Source organism: Hippocampus guttulatus, chromosome 14 (genome assembly GCF_054856545.1).
Source record: "Hippocampus guttulatus isolate MCC_2025c chromosome 14, RoL_Hgut_1.0, whole genome shotgun sequence".
NCBI lineage: Eukaryota > Metazoa > Chordata > Actinopteri > Syngnathiformes > Syngnathidae > Hippocampus > Hippocampus guttulatus.
The window spans coordinates 5,825,499-5,846,983 of NC_141274.1; the positions used below are offsets into that span (position 1 = coordinate 5,825,499).

The 21,485-nt window shown below is 42.4% G+C and overlaps 2 protein-coding genes across 8 annotated transcripts; one reads left to right on the forward strand and one right to left on the reverse strand.

Moving 5' to 3' along the window:
• Positions 1-857: 857 nt before the first annotated feature.
• Positions 858-9,587, forward strand: LOC147194644 (inactive double-stranded RNA-specific editase B2-like). Its single transcript, XM_086128847.1, has 10 exons — positions 858-1,035; positions 2,759-3,226; positions 4,287-4,645; positions 5,355-5,457; positions 5,533-5,704; positions 6,444-6,607; positions 6,850-7,009; positions 7,437-7,618; positions 7,817-7,998; positions 8,730-9,587. Exons 1-10 carry the CDS (start codon positions 963-965, stop codon positions 8,916-8,918), a joined length of 2,052 nt encoding a protein of 683 aa, XP_085984973.1. The 5' UTR covers positions 858-962; the 3' UTR covers positions 8,919-9,587.
• An 80-nt stretch (positions 9,588-9,667) lies between these two features.
• On the reverse strand, positions 9,668-21,319 carry LOC147194645 (WD repeat-containing protein 37-like). Of its 7 annotated transcripts, none has more exons than XR_015102805.1 (17): positions 21,174-21,319; positions 20,028-20,238; positions 19,132-19,167; positions 17,723-17,819; positions 17,374-17,469; positions 17,234-17,298; positions 16,708-16,797; positions 14,668-14,803; positions 14,284-14,355; positions 14,154-14,198; positions 13,844-13,920; positions 13,385-13,619; positions 13,152-13,293; positions 12,750-12,884; positions 12,518-12,632; positions 11,791-11,991; positions 9,668-11,650 (listed from the first exon to the last, which is right to left on the reverse strand). XR_015102805.1 is itself a non-coding variant. In XM_086128849.1 (17 exons), the coding sequence occupies exons 3-17, from the start codon at positions 20,202-20,204 to the stop codon at positions 11,860-11,862; spliced, it is 1,650 nt and encodes a 549-aa protein (XP_085984975.1). In that variant the 5' UTR covers positions 20,205-20,238; positions 20,893-20,961; positions 21,174-21,302; the 3' UTR covers positions 9,668-11,859. The 7 variants fall into 7 exon arrangements, 6 of the variants coding, with proteins under 6 accessions (XP_085984975.1, XP_085984976.1, XP_085984974.1 ...); XM_086128849.1 differs by adding an exon at positions 20,893-20,961 and having other exon boundaries at positions 9,668-11,991; positions 21,174-21,302; XM_086128850.1 differs by having other exon boundaries at positions 9,668-11,991; positions 13,385-13,616.
• Between the last annotated feature and the right edge of the window lie 166 nt (positions 21,320-21,485).

Sequence of the window (21,485 nt, forward strand, 5' to 3'; positions counted from 1 at the left end):
TATTTATTATCTTTCGAACCAATCAGCTTTGCTTTTCACGAATTTACATACGCATCCGCGTGCATGTACACACACGCACGCGCGCGCGCACACGCACGCACGCACACACACACACACACACACACGTAAGTGTACCTAATGAAAAGTCATGGCAATACACACGCCATCCTGTCAATCATCTTCTCGAACTCCATGGAGCCAGCTACCGGAAACAAACCATCAGATAAAAGGAAGATGATGAGGATGAGGAAAACGACGATGATGATGATCAAGACGATCACAATGACGATGATGATGATCAAGACGATCACAATGACGATGATGATAAAACTGATGATCTCGATGAAGATCATGAAAGTGACGATGGAGATCATGATGATGATGAAGATAAGGATAATTATGTCGATGAAGATTTTGACCGTCACATTGATGACGACTGTGATGTGAAAAGTAACAACAAAGAGGATGAGGATCTCATCGTCAGTCAAGATGATGACGACGATGATCACAATGATGACGGCGATGATGAGGAAACAATGAAGATGATGATGACGACCAAGGGTGATGTTGATGCCGATGATGATGAAGACGTGTGACGGCGGGTGGGTATTGATATTCGTACTTGTTTGTTTGTTTGTTTATTGAACATAAAACTTCCAATATATTAAACAAAGATGCAAAAGTGATGTTGAATTGTCACCTAATCTTCAACCAATACGTTTTTTATATTCAGATTTTGCTCCTGAACCATTTTTCCTCCACGTGTCAAACATGCCCCTGTCAATCAAGGGACGTGGGGCGTGGCCTGTGTGTGCGTGTGTGAATGCGTGTGCGTGTGTGTGTGTGTGTGTGTTACCGCAACGCTGCTTCCTCTCACTCCGCAAACACGCCACGCAAAGGTACACGAAGTACAAGTCTGTATTATTTCTTATCATTCAAATTCAGAATCTTTTGCACACGTTATGGACACGGATGAAGTTACAGACGTGAGGAGGAAGAGCAGGAGAAGGAGGAAGAGGAGGAGCAGAGTCACAGGTGAGTACTTTCATAATTCCTACTTGTCATTGGAATCGTATTTCATGTCAAACTTTTCGTGTTTTCACTCCAACATTATTTGTGTTCCTCTCAGCGTTGTCATGCAGTCGGAGTATAATCACCAATATGATCATTATCATTACTGTTAATGTACTATCAGGAAAAGATGATGTGCTACAAAAGTCGTTTTTTACGGCAACAAGATGAAAACGCGTTTTACGTTCAAATTGTAAACGAACAAAACTGCTCAAAGCAACTCTCAATTGTAAAAGTATGTCATAATTTGTAACTACACTGGTCAAGAGCACGTCTGATTTCAAATATGTGTTCATTTTTGGATGGCACATGGGGTTCTGCGATATTTTCTTTTTTAAATTTTTTTTAACGTGTGTGTTTTGAAGTTTAACGAATAAAAGTTTGCGCCATCGGGATTTTACCGTGTTTTTTCATTCATAGCGATGTCGTTTCAGGAAGGAAAAAAAAATCCCACCTGTTGCTGTACCCTTCATTGATAAATATTACATGATACATGGCATTTTGTTTTGATTATACACCTGATGTGCTGGAGAAAAAGAAAACGAAAGTAGTTCCGGAATGAGTGCAAAGAATTCATGGAGGAAAAATTGACTTGCATCTCTGATGAACAAATGTCAAACGGCTGGATTAGGACGGTCGAGTTTGTCAGCGAGTGAGTTGATTGCTGAAATTTTGCTGTTAGCGTCAAACTGGAGAAGCGGTTGTGGCGGCAGATGGCCGCCCGTTGTCGTAATTACGCCATCAACAGGTCACGGGCTAGGGGGGGGGGGGATTACTATTCCATTGTGCCTCATCGTTTTCTTTTTGCTAATCCCGACAAAAGGCGGCAGATTACAGTTTGATGGCCTTTTTTTTTTTTGCTTTGAAGGCCCGCGTTTTTATTCAAAGCGCCCCCCCGCTAAGCCAACTTCCATTTTCATTAACGCACAACACGCACACGCATTTTTTTCCGCTCCACAAATGCTTCACTTACTTGAGCAGATGCTAATGCTACTGATGGTCAACGCTCGTCAGTGACCAACAAGGATTATTCGTGTCTTTGAAAACTGAGTTTGTGTGATTGTTGCAATTTACTTTAAAAGCAAAAAAAAAAAAAAAAGGAATAAAACTGATTTTATTTTTCTCATCACATCTGATCAAAAAGTTATTAAATTGAAACACAAAAGAGGAGATTATTGTTTTTTTTTTGGTTTGTTTTGGTACCATATGTCACTTCGGTAATTCCTCTTCTGTTTGCTCATTTCACAAATGGACGACCGGATTTTCAGTGTCATTTGCATCATCTTCCTCTCTCCATTGCCGCTTTCATTCTTTCACTTGCTGTCCTCCTACACTCACTCCCTTCCTATTTCCTTCACCGGTTCAAAACTCTCGATTTAAAAAATTATTATTGCCTTTTAAACTTTTTATGATAGTGTTTTTATTTTAACCAGTTGTCTGGCCTCACTTTTGGTTTTTAAAGTTTTGAATTTTTTTCCTTCCTTCATATTTCCATCAATTACCGGGTACTCATCCCCTTGCTGCTTTACATTCTCTTTTATTCTGCTATTTAAAAAAAATAATTTTACACATTGAAGGGGTGTTTCACATTATTAAAGGCATAAAAATTCTGTGGTGCGTTGGAGGGGGCTGGAACAGATGAATTATTTTAATTTGATTGTTTCACGTGACAACGGTGTCGCGTCAGGTAGGAGCAGCGAGGAGGCGGAGAAGATTTCTGACCGAGGAGACCACCTGAAAAAGCACCAGCCACCAAGCACATGCGCCCGACGAGACCACCGAAGGAGGCCGGCAGCCTCAGAGAAGTTCCCCCAAACGGGGCACCCAGAGTGTCAGACGACAACGCAGTCCCTCACTCGGAAGACCAACTCGGTGGTCCGGTTGAACAAGCAGCAGCCTGGTTTGCACTACAACGCTGTGTCGCAGACGGGCCCCCCGCACGCACCTGTGTTTGCGGTGAGCGTGGACGTCAACGGCCTCCGCTTCGAGGGCAGGGGATCCACCAAAAAACAGGCCAAGATGAGGGCGGCCGAACTGGCTCTCAAGTCCTTCGCCCAGTTCCCCGATGCAGGCTCGGAGGGCGTAGAGAGCGCCGCAGACGATTTCACGGAGGACCAACTGGATCGGTCACAAATGTTCTCCACGGACGGCACAGGTGGCAAAAGTACTCACACGCAAATAATTGATGCCCCTGTAAAAAAGGCTTTCATAATTGCATGTACATGCCACAATATTCCGGCAAAACTATCAAAACAGAGATGATCATCAAGCATCAACACGTTTTCAGCATGCACACAATCAGGAACCCATGTGACATAAATGACGGCAGTAGTTAGAGTAGTTACTCGTTTATTACGGTTGTTAGTTTGCAGAACCCACCGCGGTAGTCTCACTTCACTAATTCCCCTCCGGGTCTCTGACCGAAGCCACACCCCTCACGCGTACGAGATGTGAACTGTACTTAACATGCACTGTAATCAAGCCGAAGTTAGCCGCAGGTGCTACGTTGGAAGCATGTGTGTCGTGTTCCTACCTGTAGCATTGAATTTTATTGTTGGAACTTTTCTTTCTTGAATTGTCCATTCGTCCATCTACCTTCTTCGTCTAAACTGGGCTCAGGTTGCTTCCTTTGTCCTCCATTTTTTTTTTTTTTTACAGAGAGATCCTAAAATGTTCCCAGGCCAAATAGGAGACATCAGCTCTGTCCAAATCCGTACGCTGAATTTGAAGGCAAAATGACGTGACTTTGACGCGACTCGACCACGCACCACCAAATTCACGTGGCCCTCAAATGCCTCCTTCATATCTGGCCTTTGTTTTCATCGAAGCGCTCACATGGCATTCTAATTAGATGTCCGAGCCACCTCACTGGGCTCCTCTCTGAGTCCCTTGCGGTTGACAGAGCTTCTATCTATCTCTAAGGGAGAGACCTGACGCCCTGCAGGGGAAACTCATTTTGGCCACTTGTACCGGGATCTTGTTCTTTCGATCAGTAGCGCGTGTGATTTTACACTTGCTGCATGTGTAAGTCGATCTGAGACTGCTCCTGTCATGATTTGGCTACGTAAGTAAAACTGAATTTAATTCTTTTCTGGAGATGGATATTCCGTCATAGTTCAAGCAAAGCTCCTGAAGTCCAGTGTGCAAGAGGTATTTTGGAATCCTCGTCAATCTCAAGGTTTTCTATTTGTGATTGGCTGTTGTTCTTTGGGCAGAAGGTGAAAACTGGATTTGCAACTCAGCGAGGAAGGAGGTATTTCCCCGAAGTGACAATCAATTCTGCCCACGAGGAGTGATCAGTTCCTGGCTCTTGGGGTGTTTCGATCCCATTGGGCTGCTCGGTGAACTGCGACCGGGCCTGCGCTACTTCTGCCTGATTGAACGAATTCCCGGTCGGCCGGAGAGGCGTTTCTTTGCGGCTGCGCGGGTGGACGGGCGGATGTTCGAAGGCTGCGGCCGAAGTAAAAGAGCCGCCAAGGCTCGGGTGGCTGCTGCCGCTCTGCGCTCGCTCTACGACGTCAGCCCCGAGAGGAAGATGATGGGTCTTCTCGAGGATGAAAAGCAATTGCCACAGGTTAGAGTCACACTCATTCTCTGATTGGATGAGCAGATTGGAGGTCAGAGCGAGTCCAATCTGGACCTCAGGTGGAGCAAATACAGTATCCCAAAATCTCTCTGTGTTGATCCTTGGTCCTGTCCTTCCTTCTGTACCTCCTTCCTTCCCCCTTTCCTACTCCTTGCTTCAACCGCTGCCTTCTCTCCATCCTTCGCTCACTTGCCATATTCTTTTCTCCAGCCTTCCTTACCTTTTCCATTTGTATTTCCTTCATTCCTTCCGTGCTGTCTTTTCTCCCCCCTTTCTTCTTTCTTTCGGTCACTCGATCTTTGCTCCTTCACTTGCAGTCTTCTTCCTTTCCTCATCCTTCTTTCCTTCCTTCTTTCATCCCGCTCGCATGAATGATTGGCATGGTGACAGAGGAGCATCCAAGTGATTTTAGAGCATGGGCTGTCAATCAGGCGGCGTGACGCATTAGCGCACATTAGCATTAGCGATGATCATTAGTGAAGATTAGCAACTGCGGCGGACGGGCAGTCGACCAAGACAGCGTGACGGCACAATAATCCCAAAGCTAATTGTTTCACACGCTGGTTACGCACGACCTTGTGTCACCGTCGCCACTAAAACTCACTCCTTCATTGGCTGGTGTAATGATTCACGTAAATGTTTGATGTTTATTATTAACTACAGTATTTGCTGTTGACTTGTTTGTTGTTGTTTACAGTTCTTTGCAGAATCCATCTTCCAGCTAACAAGACAAAAATGCCAGCAGCTGATGGACCAAAGCCTCGCCACACACAACATGGCCGCCATTATCATGACGACAGGTTGTCAAGAGTTAAGAAAGACAAGAAGTCGCTCTCGTTCCTTCGGACAAATCATTGGAATAATTTTGCCTCCAGGATTTGAGGTGAGCTCGGCTGAGGTGGTTTCCATGGCAACGGGGACCAAGTGTTTGGACTGGGATGGAGTCTGTCACGATGACAGTGCGCTACGCGACTGTCATGCCGAGGTTGTGTGCAGGAGGGCGCTGTTACGCTTCTTGTACGCTCAACTGGAGATGCTCCTGATACGGTAAAAAGATTCCGTTTATCAGTCGTTAAACTCAGTCAAAGACGAAGTCTAAAAGTTGTCTAAGTAGGTCCAAGCCTAGTCTATACCCAGGAATTAGGTAATAGTAGTAAGAGTAATCAAAGCAAGTCAAACACTAGGTTAAATCCAAGACTAATATAGAGCTCAAAGTAAAACTGTCCAGTAGTCTAAGGTCACGATTTACGTATCTAATCATGTACAAGACTAGTTTAATAGAACAGAATAATCTCATCTAAATCTACAAATTGAGTCTAAAACCAAGAGATGAATAAATTAATGATTAGTCAAAGACGAGTGTATGAGTACTTAAATAATGTCTCAGACTGTAGCTGGCAACGTCAAGACTAGTGTAAAAGAAATCTAACTTAATCGATCACTACTCTAAATCCATCATTTGCCTAAGAGTAGTTTCAGTCTAAAATTAGTTTGTGTCCAAGACTAATACAGGAAAAGTTTAAGACTTGTGTAAATGATATAAAATTGGCAATGGTGGTCACAGGTCACCTCTGTGAGGTGGGCACTTTTAGCCCCGCCTTCCACCCCGATTGCGAACAAGAATTAACTTGGACTTGTCGAAGAGAACAAAATTATTGTGAAATAGGACTAAAATAAATCTTAATCCTAGTTGATACTGAAAGGTAGTCAAACTAAATCAGACTAAATAAAAAATGATCTAAGTAGGCATAAAACTAATCTAAGTCTTGTGTTTTTTTTAATAAAGTCCTCCAGACATGCTTGATGTTGGGTGGGTGTCCATCTTTGAACGAGCGACTGGTCGCCGAAGGGTCTTCAGGCTGCGAGACCACGTTGGACTCCACATGTTTGTTACCTCGTCACCATGTGGAGATGCCAGACTCAACTGTCCATACGAAAACAACATCTCACGTGAGAAATTTAGCCAGGCCTAATTTAATTAAGACTAAATCTACATCCAAGATTAGTCCAAGTCCAAGGCTGAATATTACAGTAATTTCAACAAGGGTTCGATTAAATCTAAGAATACTGCAAGGCCAAGAAGAAAACCATGACTAGGCCTCAGTGTAATCTCAAGAAACTTCCCATAGTGATGACGTGTTCACAAGTGACCTTGTGTGTGTGTGTGTATATATACGTTTGTGTGTCGTTAGCCTCCGTGATGACAAATGTGTTGCGCTGTGGCCTGAGGTCAAAGGTGGTCGGCGGCCAGGGAACGTTGCCCGTCACAGCGCAGTCGGCCAATCAGAAGAGGGCAGGCGTGTCACCGGGAAAAGCTCAAGTCAGCTTGTCCTGCACGGACAAAATCGCCAAGTGAGTGGCAAACACATTGGATGTTCAGTCACGAGAGATTTGGAATTCGACGAGTGTAGTCTGAGAGTGACTGCAATGACTTTTCTGTGTTGGAGTGAATTATACGTACTCTTAAAGGTGACTGAATACTAGACTTCGACTAGTATTAGACTTACTGCTGTGACCGTGAGGCTTAGTCTTGTATTTTAACTACCCTCAGCCTTCAGTAGACTAGATGTCGACGAATGTACACGACTGTGGTCTTAGACTAGTCTCGGACTTCTTCGTCTTATATGTACTTGATACTACTCGATAGAAGTCGTCTTGGACTTTTAACTACTCTGAAATTCTTAAGACGTATACTAGTCTTTGATATACTAATCTTTCTTAGCCTGAGCCTTGGACTTAAGACTTCTCATACCTCAGATTGTGGGTGTGTGTGCAACAGGTGGTGTGCAGTGGGCCTGCAGGGGGCGCTGATGTCTCACCTGGTGGAGCCCGTGTACCTTCAGAGCCTGACGGTGGCCACGTTGAGCCATACGGGCCACCTGCAACGCGTCCTGGCTCGTCGCCTCGCCCCCAATAAACGCCACGCTGCGCCTTACAGGCGACAACTGCCTCTGCTTGCGTGTATGCATTTTGATACGATGCTGGGATGGACTGTGGCTCTCCTTGCCCACTTAAGAAGGCATTACACTCAATCGTAACATTTTCTCCTTTGCTTGAGGACCGCAAGTTGATAAAAACTTTGACGTGCAAACACAAAGAAATACATTGGGCAACCCGCACAAGTATGCAGTTGACTGTAAGCGTAGATGTTCATTTCAGGTCTAAGAACGGTCGAGCAGCGCGCATGCGGGAATTCGTCGCGCATCAGCGTAAACTGGAGCGGCGGCGACAGTGACATGGAGGAGCTCAGCACCTCGTCGGGCTTGCGGAGCCGCTGTGGGATGCCATCCAGACTCAGCGGCCGTTGTTTTTTTGCCCGCTGGCAGCGTCTTCACAGGCAGGTAAATACATTCTGGCCACCTGACTTAATGAATACACAGCGAGTATTGAGTTTGGGCCGGATTCATAAATGCTTAGATCAGCAAAAATAAGCGCTAACTTGGGAGAGAGTATTTAAAATGATTGTTTGAGCCAGAGAATCAACTACATATCATCGTGATTTTGAACATGTTCAAAATTTCTTGGCGACAAGAAATACCGTTTGCCTCACGGGCTCCAAACAGGGTTGTAATCGTTTGGGATTTTTCATTGTAGTTAGTGTTCATTTCTTTTAGACTTTTTTTTAAAATCCAGATAGTTTTCATTAATTTTTACAGGTTTTTATTTTGTCGAATACTTCAAGTTTACCTTTTATTAGTTTTTTAATTATATATAAATGGAGAATTTGTCAAATGCAAGATAAAAAAAAAGTTCACTAAGTATTGTGTAATAAACTAATCTCCATTTCTCAAATGACTGCTTTTCTTCCTCTGCAATACTGAAATAAATAAATTTCAAATAAATGCGAAAGCTCATGTGCAATATTAATTGACGGACAAAAACATATTTTTTGCTAAAATCACTGTTTGGTTTTATTTAAAAAATAGATTTTAGTTTCAATTTCTTCCCTAAAACATTTTCAGTTTTATTTCGTGAACAAAATGGATTCTTCAATTTTTCGTAGTGATTTCATGACCTCTAACAACCTTGGTTTCAAAGCAGCTGCTTAGTGTCCTTTTGCCTCGCCCCTCAGCTCAACGAATGGACGTCAGAGGACATGCTGAGGACGCACGGCGCTTGGAAGCGAGCGGCCGGTCCGTACCAGAAGGCCGTGCGGCAGTTTGTCGCCGCCGTGCGGAACGCGGGACTCGGAACGTGGAACAGGAAACTTCTGCAAAGTTCTCAAAGCGCAGAGGACGAGGTTAAGAGTGTCAATACGTGATGTCGTTCTGAAAACAAGCGCAAGTGATTAGCGTGTCTGACTTGCAGTTCGAGGCTCTGGGTTCGAATTTGGGCTGGGGCCTTCTTGCGTGGAGTTTGCATTGTCTTTTGTTTTCCCCCTTAACATGTTAGCATCTTAGCCCATGAAAAACAACCAGAAATTTTCACAATAATTAACATCTAAATTAAAGAGTCTTATCTCAGGAAGACTTTTGAATTGCATTTTAACTAATAGCAATAATCGAGTTTGAGATTTAAAATGCAAAGTCGGGTCAGTTAAGCTTCTCGTATTTTGCAAAGTTAGCTCAGTGAAGCACTGAAAAATACGTGGGAAACTCATAATTAGCGTATGTAAATTACTCAGGATGATTATTTACATGTCGTTTTAGTCAAAGCCGTTTTCGTCAAAACATTAGAAAATATTGTCGAACAGTTGAACAAGAATGGTTCGTTGATACATTTCTTGGCAGTGTTAATTTGATGTGACTATTTTTGTCTGTTAACTGTATTATTGTTTTTGTTATGTTATTTGCAAAGTGTTATTTGGCAGAGCGCAGTCTTGTCATGAAGCAACTGCGACATTTTGAGGAGGAGAGGGATGTCCTACGTCATTCATTCAAATGTAAATAAACAACATATTGTCATGACAATTTCCATAACGTAAAGAAATCATTATTATAAGTGGGCGGTGTTGGCGAGTGTTCAATAGGGGGGGACAGACGTAAGAGAGAAGAAAAAAAAGAAAAGACGTGTCGGTCAACTACCGTAGTTTTATTTGGATTGACGCATAACAAAGTGACATTGTTACAATAACATTGATAACAAAAGCGCACTAAATAGCAGCATTTTACTGGCTTTATTTTCACATACGACAGGGTGGAGGAAAGCTTTCTTTTTCCCCCCATAAAAGACCGCTAGAAAGGAAACAAACGTTTACAACATGACCATGTTGACGTCAAAATCAGATGGCTGCTTGTTGTCTCATTTTAAAAATGTTTTATGACTTATTAGTGGTTATTGAACAAGAGCGTAGCGATAATAAAACTGAGCATCCAACTGAATTAACTGACTGGTTGCACATTAAATATGTATTCTGTATCCTTTTTTTTGGTGTGTGCGCGTGTTTTTAAATGTTGATCACGAGTGTCAAATAGCAATTTGGGGTTAAAGTGGCTAATAAGCACAAAATAAAAATCTTGGCAGTTTTATATATATATATATATGTGTGTGTGTGTGTGTGTGAGTGCGGGCGTGTGTGTGTGAGAGAGAGAGAGAGATTACATCTCATTCATGATGCAAACAGACTATGGAGGACTAAGAAGTGCCAATATGTAACAGTTACATAATTAATTCAATAAACTACTAATTAATTTAACATAAACAAAAAAGTGGGCATCAAATTATTTCACAATTTAATTTTTAACTGTGACATTATCAGCTTTTCCGACATAATGTCGGTTGGTATTTTCAAGAAACAATGTCACATTTAATAAGACGTATATGCACTTAATTCTAATTGTGATAAATTCATACCGGAATGATTTATTTAATGGTGGACTTGTTGACTGGTTTATGGATTGATTTAATTTCGGCACTTGAAAGTCCTCCAGAAGAGAAAAGTTGTGACATTGAAGACTTATTACACCTTTTATACACTTTCGTCTAGTTGTTCTTGTTTCCCGCACAAGGCAGTAAGTATGCAATGTTTAAACACACACACACGCACACACACACACACACTATTTTAAGTCGTTCTAGCACCATGAAGACAATTTTCACATCTTTACAGATTTTTTTCCCTAGCAGAACTAATCGTACATGATACTACAGACCAGCAGGGGGCAGCCCATTTACTACTAATACAAACTGAGCAATGAGATGAACACTGTTCAGGTATGTCGTGACTTCCGAAATTCTCTAAACGGACCATATGCAGCAACTGCAACTAACTTTTGCCACCTGGGGCAAACTAATGTGCAGATCTCTGGCCACAACATTAGGGACACATGCAGAAATTTACAAATATTACTTACAGTTTGGAGATTTAGTTTAATTTAAGTATTTGTTCATTTTTTTGCCCGTAGTTTGCAGTATAAAAAAAAAATCCTAGGGTCCAACGGATATTTTTGCAAGCTTATTCATCTTGCTGAAAATGTTTGTATTTTAGGGCCCCGAACTTTAAAGGGAAATAAATATGTAAATAAATAGAACAGTGACACGTGTGACATTGTGGATACGTCTGTCACCCAATACCAGCTTTACCGATTGACACGAAATTCATTGACCATGTCTATCTGAAACAGGATGCACACAAAAGTCTAAGTGGCCAGAATTGAACAGGAAGTTGCCTACTGTGGTTTAAAACAACCATTTCAAATATAGTCGCGCGCCAATAAAAATTTGGAAAAGATTAGCTGTCCGCACTAGCGTCACCAATCTACATGGAATTTGGTGGATGTATCGATCATGAGCACAGAAGGACCCATGCCCAAAACGGTACAGGAAGTCGGCCATGTTGGTTTGACTCAGACATTTCACACACAGTCGCAAGGATCTCACTACATTTTTGTAGTTGTGCAGTTAATGTTACGACGCGAGATTGTGTACCTTGAGAAGAAAAAAAAAACATTCTGGCAATAGTTGTCATTGTTCTCGACTACAATAAACCCAAACAACTGTTGTGAGGCTTTGTGCACGGAAGCGGGTTGTGCTTGTTTTTCCATCAATGGCACACTGTTTTGATGGAGGAACACACACACACACACACGCACACACACACACACACAGTGCTCAGTGTACATTGCTGCCAGTTCCCGCTCGAGAAGCCGAGCAGTTGCATTTACGCCACTTTCGACGGACGCATGAAAACTCACGTGGCGCGTCGACAAGCAAAGCCAGGCAAGATTCCAGGGTAGTCGGTTGGGCGGCATGCTTGGCGGGGGTCACTTCTCCAGCAGTAAGGCCGGGATGTTGATGTTCCAGCCGATGGCCTGCCGGTCGAAGCCGCACGTGAACAAGTTGCACGAGGCGTTGTCCTCGCACCATGCCGAGCAACACACCATACGCCGGTGGCCCTAGAAAACACACATACGGAGTATTCAGTACTGACCCGACTTAAACACAACCGTCAACCCTTTAAGCAACGGATAATTGAATTCAGCAACACATGTAGACGGATAATATAACAATACTCAGATATTCAGGGAACATGTTCTTGGTCCTCTGCGAAGAATGGCTAATATTGCTGCTGAAGAGCTGTGCTGCATGTCTGTATGATACTACCCCCAGGTGGTCAAGGTGACTTTTCTCAGATGACATGATATGGTTTGGTTGAACATTTTGATGTTTGAATATCGATGTTTAATTGATTCTTGTTTTGCAACAGTTCTCATGTGAGGCGAGAATTTCTTCTTTTTGCTTCCTCAAAGTGATATCACATTTTTCTTGTGACATGGAGAAAATGAGAACAGACTGACTCAGTTTATCTGTGTTTTGTATCGAAACTATGTGGGAAGACAAAGACTACATTTTTTTTTAAGTGGTCTCCAACTCCATGCTAAATGTAGGTTCCTGGTCATTTTTCATCCGTCAATCACTGACCTGTCTGTTGCTGCGCGGTAGTCTGGCCAAGCGCACGCCGGACATGTCGAAGAGTCGGACTTGCCGATTGTCGTGAGGGAGAGCGATGATCCTCTGACTAGCCGACACGCTGATCCTACACACAGACATAAAAAAAAAATCATTGTAACTATTCCTCAAATTAACAGCATAATGAACAGAAAACTCAATTTTAGTCCAACACCGTGACGCCAAAATCATTGAGTTTTCATACCTGTTAACGGCCGAGTCCGTGCGGATGGTGGCGATGGGTGAGCGCATGTTCTTCAGGTCCCACACTTTAACGGTGCGATCGTCGCTGCCCGACACCACGTTGTCACCCACTGTGAACACGGCTGATGTCACCGTGCTGCAGCAAGTAGGGACGAAAGGGAGTCAAACAACATCCAGACTAACAGATGACAAGTACCATACAAAATCCCAAAGTGCCTTAAACTAAGGCATTATTCAGGAAATGTTTTATGGCTGTCCTGACTTTGGATCAAAAACCAAAAATACTGTTCAAATACTTTAGTTGTATCAAATACACAGTTGTAAAATGTTCCAAAACAACAACAAAAACAAAATTAGCAGAAAAATGGGGTTTGTGTGTGTGTATCTGTGTGTGAAGACGTACTCCGTGTGTCCTTGGAAGACGTTGACAGAGTGTATGGACGGGTCTCTGAAGTCCCACAACCTGAAGGTGGTGTCCCTGGATGAGGTGACGACAAGTCGCTGGGTGGGGTGAGTGCAGCAGTGCGTCAGCTCCTGGTCGTGACCTGCGCACAGACACGCGTCGCGTCACCCGCGAGTTCTCAGAGGCTCAATTAACATCAGTTGTTCACGCGTGGAGTCGCCGACAGGTCCTACCGGTGAGCGAGTGCACCAGCTCTGACGTCTCCACGTCGTAGAGGTTGGCTGCCCGGTCCCAGGACGCCGTCACCACCTGCTTGCCGCCTACCAGCCAGTCTGCGGCGATCACCACGCCCTGGTGGCTGCGCAACGTGGTGCTGGCCACGCGCACCGACGGGCACTCGTTGGGTCCGTCCGCCTCCGTGTCTGCGTCGTCTTTGTCGGAGAAGTCCACGTCGTCCTCGCAGGGCTGCTGGTGAAATGTTGATGTTAGGATTGGGGGATGAGGTGACGATAGGTGGAGGGAGCTTGAGAGATCATTCACTGTCTCGCAGGCAGTCGGACGTTGTCAGACGCTTTATATCAATTTGTGGAAGACAACTGCATGCTAGATACATCGTAATCGTAAAGAATCTCGATGGCATCGCTTCCAAATATGGCTGTCTGTGTGCAAATCAAGAGTACATGAATGCTTACGGTGACGTCGGTGACAGGCTGCGGTGTGGGCAGCTGCACCAGGAACCGCCACACATGAGCTGTCTGGTCACCGGAGGCTGAGGAGGATCAAATCAATTGAAGATCACTTTGTAAAGGAGTTAAGAGTTGAAATTTGTCTACTAACGTTTACTGTCTAATTTATAAATCGTGACGACTGCCCTTTTGTGTTCCTGGCGATGTGGTGAAACCACATTTCTGCTTTCATGGCAATTTGAGGCTATTTGAAATGTTAACATTTATATGCATGTCAGCTTGGTGTCATTTGGTCTGTGACAGGAATTGCGGCTACCTGTTAGCGCCATCTGCTCAGTGGGGTGAAACTTGATGGAGTTGACTGAGGAGAAGAGATGCAACATAAAACACTTGAGTCATCTCTTCAAAGTGCATATTTGTAAGAGAAATGACGACACTTGTATTACCTGATCCTTGGTGGCCCAGATACTTAAGGAGACATTTGCCCGTCTCAATGCTCCACAACATGGCCGTGTGGTCTACCGTAAAACAAACAATATTTGGACCCCCGCGATAAACAAGGCATTACTGTAATCACACTTATTCCGATCAATCTATAGAAAACAAAAACAAAACATACTTCTATATCATTTCATACTCATCTTACATGTTCACATATAACCTAAAAATAGCATGAAAAAAAATCATACTTGAAAATAAACGAATGTAAATATATTACATCAGAATTCCATGGATGGACATAGACATCCTTCAATTTATAGATTGAGTCCCAAATGAAAAAAAATGCAAACAAAAGTGAAAAATCAAGGTGAAAACAGGGTGCTGGTTACCTGCAGATGCGGTCCCAAGCACGGTGGGCTGGATCCGCGTCACACTGAGGTCCCAGATGCCGTCTCGGTGGCCCACATACTCTCTGAGCAGCTGGCATACGGCTCGGGACGTGGTGGCTTTGAAACTGGACACAATCTGAGAGACAGACACAGAGTTAACTAGTAGAGCACGTAGGGAGTTCTGCAGGGTTCCTATATAAGTCCACACACACTTCTGGACTGGTGGGCATTATTATACTTCAGTTGGCAAATGTAGAACTGTTTTACACGAGTTAATATACTGGAACCTTGGTTTTCATTGCCCTAGTTTTCAACAAATTTGTTAGATCTAAATTTTGTCCCGGCTTTCGATAACCACTGAGTCTTCGACCCCCACCTCGCCCCCAAAAAGTGCAAAACAGTGATTGGTTTCCCGGAATAGATGCACATTACATAAGTTTGGCAAAGAGTATTCCAGAATGCAGGCTTTTATTACGGCTGCATCCTGTTCAAAGTCCGACATTCTAAATAATAGCACGCACTATACAGTAGTAATGCAGTTTCGCCGCATCAGCATTTTACCTTCTTCTGATTGCAAGTTGGACTGGACAAAGACAGCTCGAGAAATCTACACATTTAATAAAAATCATCTCTGCTGAATATGATGTATTTTTTTGTATTTTTGTTGGGTGAAATGTCATATCAAAAGTTATTTTGCTCACTCCAGTGGTATGAAGACTTGCATAGGAACCCTGCGAGCAGGAAGTGGATGAAAGAAAGTGAGGGTCAGGGCTCAGCAGGGGTCTTGTCGAGCCAAGGCTAAAGAAGCAACAGCTGCAATGTTAAAGAATTAATCATTCAAGATTTTTAATTTTTTTTTTTTAGGATTAACTGATTATAAACATGTGCACCTTCACGTAACCCGTTGGTCATTAAAAAGCTTTAAGTGGGACCTGAAGTGGACTTTAATGAACAAAGCAGCGGTGGGCACAGCAGGATTACCCCCCCCCCCAAAAAAAAATCAAAAATAAGTTACATTTGCGATTGTTGTCAGTCAGGTCAACAATATTATTATTATTATTAAGAATACTTGAGGTGTTTACTTTAAAGGCGGGAATGATACAAACTGGACTCTGGGCTGGCTTTGGACACAGGCCACTAAATAAATTCCAACTGAAACAAAGTGGGCAAATGTCACAAACTGAACATTTAACACTTGCACACACTCGTGTTCATGCATGCACATCCACCAATGTACACACACACACACACACACACGCACACACACACACACACACACACACACACACACACACACACACACACACACACACAGGCACTGACTCACACTAACTTTTACATACTCACTTAAATGCACGCAAGCGCAAATGCATCACCTCACACAATTATTCCCACGCACAGGCAGAGTGTGACTATGATTGTTGAGTTGTTGCTGCTGGATGGAAGTGAGAAAAAGCCAACGGATGCACACTGAATTCTGGTGTGTTTCCGTTTAACACAACATCTAAAATGGTGATGTTGAGTTCGGATGAAACAAGGCGGCCATTTGTTGATGAAAGCAATATGGATGCCCAGAGAAAATGTTTTGATCAGTTGGGTGACGCTAATTCCATTCCCACATCAATGGTGTTTCAAATTATATTAGTTTTAAGGTAAAGGACTTTGGTCAGACAGAATAATATTGTTTGTTTGAATAATTTGTCATTTAATTCGATTTTTTAAATTGTGTTAATGTACATGACCTGTACCCTCGGCATCCTGTTCTAGAATGAGCACTATGATGAAAGTGCATTAGTTTTACGTCAGGTTCTTAAAATTGTAGCAGCCCAAGAAAAGCAACTTCATGTTGTTTATTAGTGAGTTAAGATTATGAGTAATTAATGATAAATTTGAACTCAAGTCCTACATTTGAATGAGCAAGCCTCTGGGGGAGTGCGAGTGGAGCCGAGTGCTGGGCTGCTCATGAGTGGCAGAGCACATAGGGAGCGGGTTGGTTGGTGGGGGCGTGAAGGGTTTGAGGGGAACAAATGGACAAGTTACCCATGAGTCTCCACCCCACAACTCCCAGCCGCTCACACTGAAGTTGAGGGCGCCGCCAACGATGGGAGCGTGGCAAGAGTTTGAACGCGGCTACGAGCAGAGAAGGCCACAAAAAACAAACAAAACAAAACTCTCACCATTTTTTGTTACCCAACATGACATTTAGTAGACATGTCTCTCACAACTACTGTTCTGAAAATAGTTGGGAAACTGATAGAAGTTTGACATAGAACAATAAAACTTGGTTTGTGTCTATCATGATGGTCAGTACGTATGACTGAGAAAGTGCTTTTCTAAGTGAGCTATATCCACTCTCTCATTACCATTTTTGTAAGTCAATGTTTGCTTCTAAGTTTTTATATTAATGTAGCCCTAGATGACAGCCACAAAACAGACATCTCTGTTTGGTCTGAACCTGACCATTCTTGTTACGTGAAACTGAGATCACACTCTGAAAAGATTCCTCAGCACCCCCTACTGGCTGAAAGACGCCTAATGATGACGTGAAGGTGAAAAGAAGTGGTACCTTGCTCGTGGATGCCTTGTAGGTTGTCTTCAGTTTCTGGGACAGCTGACTGGTACTGTGACTCGCTGTATGGATCACATAGCACCGTTAAAAAAAAAAAATCTAATGCTTAGAATAGAAGAAATTCTGCTGCGACTCACTCTTTGTTTTCAGCGCTCCTTTGGTCAAGTCCACACCCTCCACCGTCTGTCCGTCGGCAGCCAAACGCTCGTTCAATGTGTCAATTTCTCGGCGAACTGTCCATCACACACAACATGTGTTTAACACCTCGATGAGAGTCATTGACGCCCGTCTAAAAAGCTTTGCAATCACCTACAAATGCTCACCTCACGACAACTAAGTTCCAAAGAGACAAACTGACATTTTTATATTCGGCAGGACACAAAAACAAAAATGTTTTTCAGCAGATAAGGGAGGACAGGGTCCACCATCTTGTTATTTGACAGTTGGAAAGCAGACACACTTATTATGACTTAAAAGAAAGCTTACGTTCGAGGTTTTCAATGTAAAGGTTCTCAAACTCCCTCTCGATTTGACTGAACAGGTCCACCAGGTTGCTCCTCAGAGACACCGGTAGCTTGGAGTCCTGCATGACACACACACCAAGAAAACATCACACACAGCTCAAAGTGCCCTTTGTATCCTCTGCCAGGGTGGGAAGGGACTTCACTAATTTCCATGAAACTGCATGGAAGGGTATGGGATTACTTTGGAACATGTACTATCTTGATGTCAGGAGAATACTTTGTATAGCCAGTAAGAAAAAACAAACTACGGCGGGCTGTGGAAGGAATCTTGTGGAACACCCTCAAAACTCTTCTAAGCCATTTCACTCTATTGACTTGGCCTTCCATCCATCTTTTATCCATGTCGCTTATCCTCCCGAGGGTCATGAGCATGGTGCAGCCTATACAGCTGATTTAGGGCCATAGGTTGGATACACTCTGAATTGGTCGCCAGCCAATTGACTTGGTCATTTTAATCAAAAACGATTTAGAAAAATAGTTTTCTATTTTTGTTGATGCCTGAGAGGTATGTTTGTTGTCCACCCAACAAAGGCCATGTTTTGCGATGAAACAAAAGATATTTATCATTATTAATTATAACTATATAAATCAGCATGTATTGTATTGTATTGTATAAATGTTGAGTGGAAACCTTGTAAGTCCATTTACGGCCAAGTTCTCGTTTTTTCAAAATGTGTATTTAAATTTAAGCTTCAGAGCAAATATTTTAAATAAAAATATTTAAATAAAAAGTCTTTGGGACGATGGTTACAGCCACACTCATTTCATTTTGCCCTAAAATGGATTATTTAAAATACAGTTATTTGTGGGTTTGAATAACTGGTTATTTATTGTAAATAAAATAGGGCGGGGGCAGGGGGCGGGTTAAAGGCCAGCTGAACCTATATGAAACAGATCAAGGAAGAACATTTTCAGGATCCATTCAATGATCACTAAGCCTTGGCAGAGGTCTCCACTCCATTGAGTGTATCAAAAAGATCTGAAAATATTCCCTTTTGAGTCAGTAGAGCCTTTTACTCGCTTTGTATGAATGTGCTAGAGCTTTGTTAGGTTTGAGCTGACGAAAGCTTTTTAGCCCACGAATGCTACCTCATCAAGATGACTGCCACACATGAAAAGTAGCAGTGAGCAGCCTATAAAAGGAGAAGTGCACATGTGAACACACCAAACACCTCAACCCATTGCACTAAATTAAAACGGGTTAAGGAGGTGAAGGAACACAAGAAACTAAATGTACAGGACAAGACAGCACCACAGCTATGGTATGCCTAGCATAATATGCAGGCACCATAATTGTCACAATAATAATTATTTAAAAAAAAGTACCATCTACAAATACACAGGGAGTTTGAACTACACCCTTAAACTCACCTCTGTCCTTGCCAAACATTCCAGATTATCACATGACTGGAACCAACAAAGTAAAAAGTCAAGATATGATTGATGTTGATGAAGGTCATCCCAAATAAGAATCAAATAAAAGTAAAGTCACCATGGATGTTGCTAATAAAATTAACAAATAAAAGTAAAGAGAAGACAATGGATGAAGCTATGATGTTTTAAACCTTTTCTATTTTGTCAGCACCGCAATGTTACTTTTATCAAATGGTTGTCTGAAAGTCAGCTATGCGATACCCCCCAAAATTCTGTGGTATCAAGTCATTTGTAAAACAAATCATATTTTTGCAACTAGGGAAAAAAAAACACCAAAAATTGAACAAAAGTATATTAGAACTCTTATTTGCATTTATTTATTTACAAAGAACATGACTTTGGGGATTTGAAATGAAAAAAAAATTTAATAATTGAAAAAATATATAATAATGCCGTTGTTTGAAAACATTTGATAAGATTTATGGATTGTTGGAATAAAGTTCAGTATTTGAACAATTTAAAAACACCTTAACAAAATGTTGGATTCTTGAAAAACAAAATCTCAGTAATTTCAACAAATTGCAGGTTGATTGTGCCATTACAAGATGTATTGAAATCAAATTCTATGCGTGAATGTGATCAATCGTTGGTAACATGCAGAATGATTGAAGTCACAATGGTGTTAATCGGTAAAGAAATGCGGATGTAGGAAGTCAATGTGTAAGACATCACTTCATTTGAGAATTTTCTTGTGGAAATGTGTGAATTGGACTGTGTGAAGTGTGGCATTTGTCAAATGAGGAACATCCCTAAGGAGTATCTTGTGTGAATGCTCCATAGCAGGGGTACGGGTTTGTCCCGTGCAAGGTGAAAAGAACTGCCAAAGTGTTGACCTGCGTGTCCAGCTGAATGTCCCTCTGCAGGAAGCCAGATCGTTCCTGGTCTGTGCTGTTGGTCCTGCGTATGGACAGACTGTGTGACTTCCTCTTCTGCTTGGCCTGCCGGACCATGCCTCCGCCAGTGCCAGTGTTGGTGCCGGTGGCGCCGCCGGTGCCGATCTCCACCGGCATCCTTCCTGCTTACCAAAGGCCTCAGCGGCACAGTCTGAAAACGAGAGACAACATGCAATCCACGCGATTGTGTCCCAAATCATATTTTCCCTCACTGAAATCAACCGAAGACCCTTTTATCTGTTCAAGCCCCGGAACCAAAAATGTATCATCTAAAATAAATCAATAATTGTTTTTGATGATCATTTAAATACCCCATAAAATTCTAAATTGTCCAAATGTCTGTTTCTCACTTGCAAACATGCGGTTTCTGTAGTCCTCCATGGAAGTGGATTGATTAGGATTGTGTTTAATCAAATGAAAACATTAGCTTTTACTTTGGAAAACAATGATCAACTTTTAGACTGATTTTGTGACATGTTATGGACCAAACCGGTTAACTGAATCATGATCGAAGTGTGTGGATTTTTTGCACTGTCAATTTGAAATGTCACGGTTTCAATAAAGGGATGGCTATTAAATCATACTTTTTAAATCCAATTCATTGGCAAAATAATCTACAGGTAAATCGATTATTAAAATGACCATTTGTAATGTGCATTTTAATGAGTGAAAATTGAGCTTGGTAATATCTGCCTTCATAAAAACATACAGTAATGACAAAAGTGACAGAATGTAAGTCAGTTCAAATATGATAAATAGTTCAAAGTGATTAAATATGACTGAAAAAAAGAGAGCTTTGTCGTACTGTATTTCAGCTTTTCTGATATGACTCGTCACTTGTCTGTCAAAGGCGCTGTTCCTGTCAATCACCTCACTCGGCATGAAAATAAAACACGCAAAAGCTTAAAATGGAATTAAGAGGTCAAAATGGAAAGCAAAACGGGATACTGTTACGTTTAACTGACAAATTCACGACTACATAAGGAGAAAATGAGCTAGCCCAGCTAATGTTAACGCCGTTAGCTTCCGACAATGCTAATAGGCAAACGGCGGAGTCAAGGCTACCAAACGCGGCTGGGGACTTACTAAAAAGTCTACAGAATAGATGACGAGCTCCGGAACATCGCCAGTAATGAAGGCCAACCCAACATTTTGTTCGGCGAACAAGAAAATGAAGAGGGGGCAAAAAGACGTCAACGGAAGTCACTCCGTGACGGACAAGAAGAGGATCTTCTTCCGGTGCAAAGGATTGTCGGAATAAAAGATTAGACGGTTTTGAACCAAACTGGACCAGGAAATTTATGATTTTGATGCTTTTCGGAGCACAACAACGCGCTCACGACTTCAACATTTAAGAAGTTTCATCGTTGTTTTTTTAAGTCTCCCTGTCAATTCGGT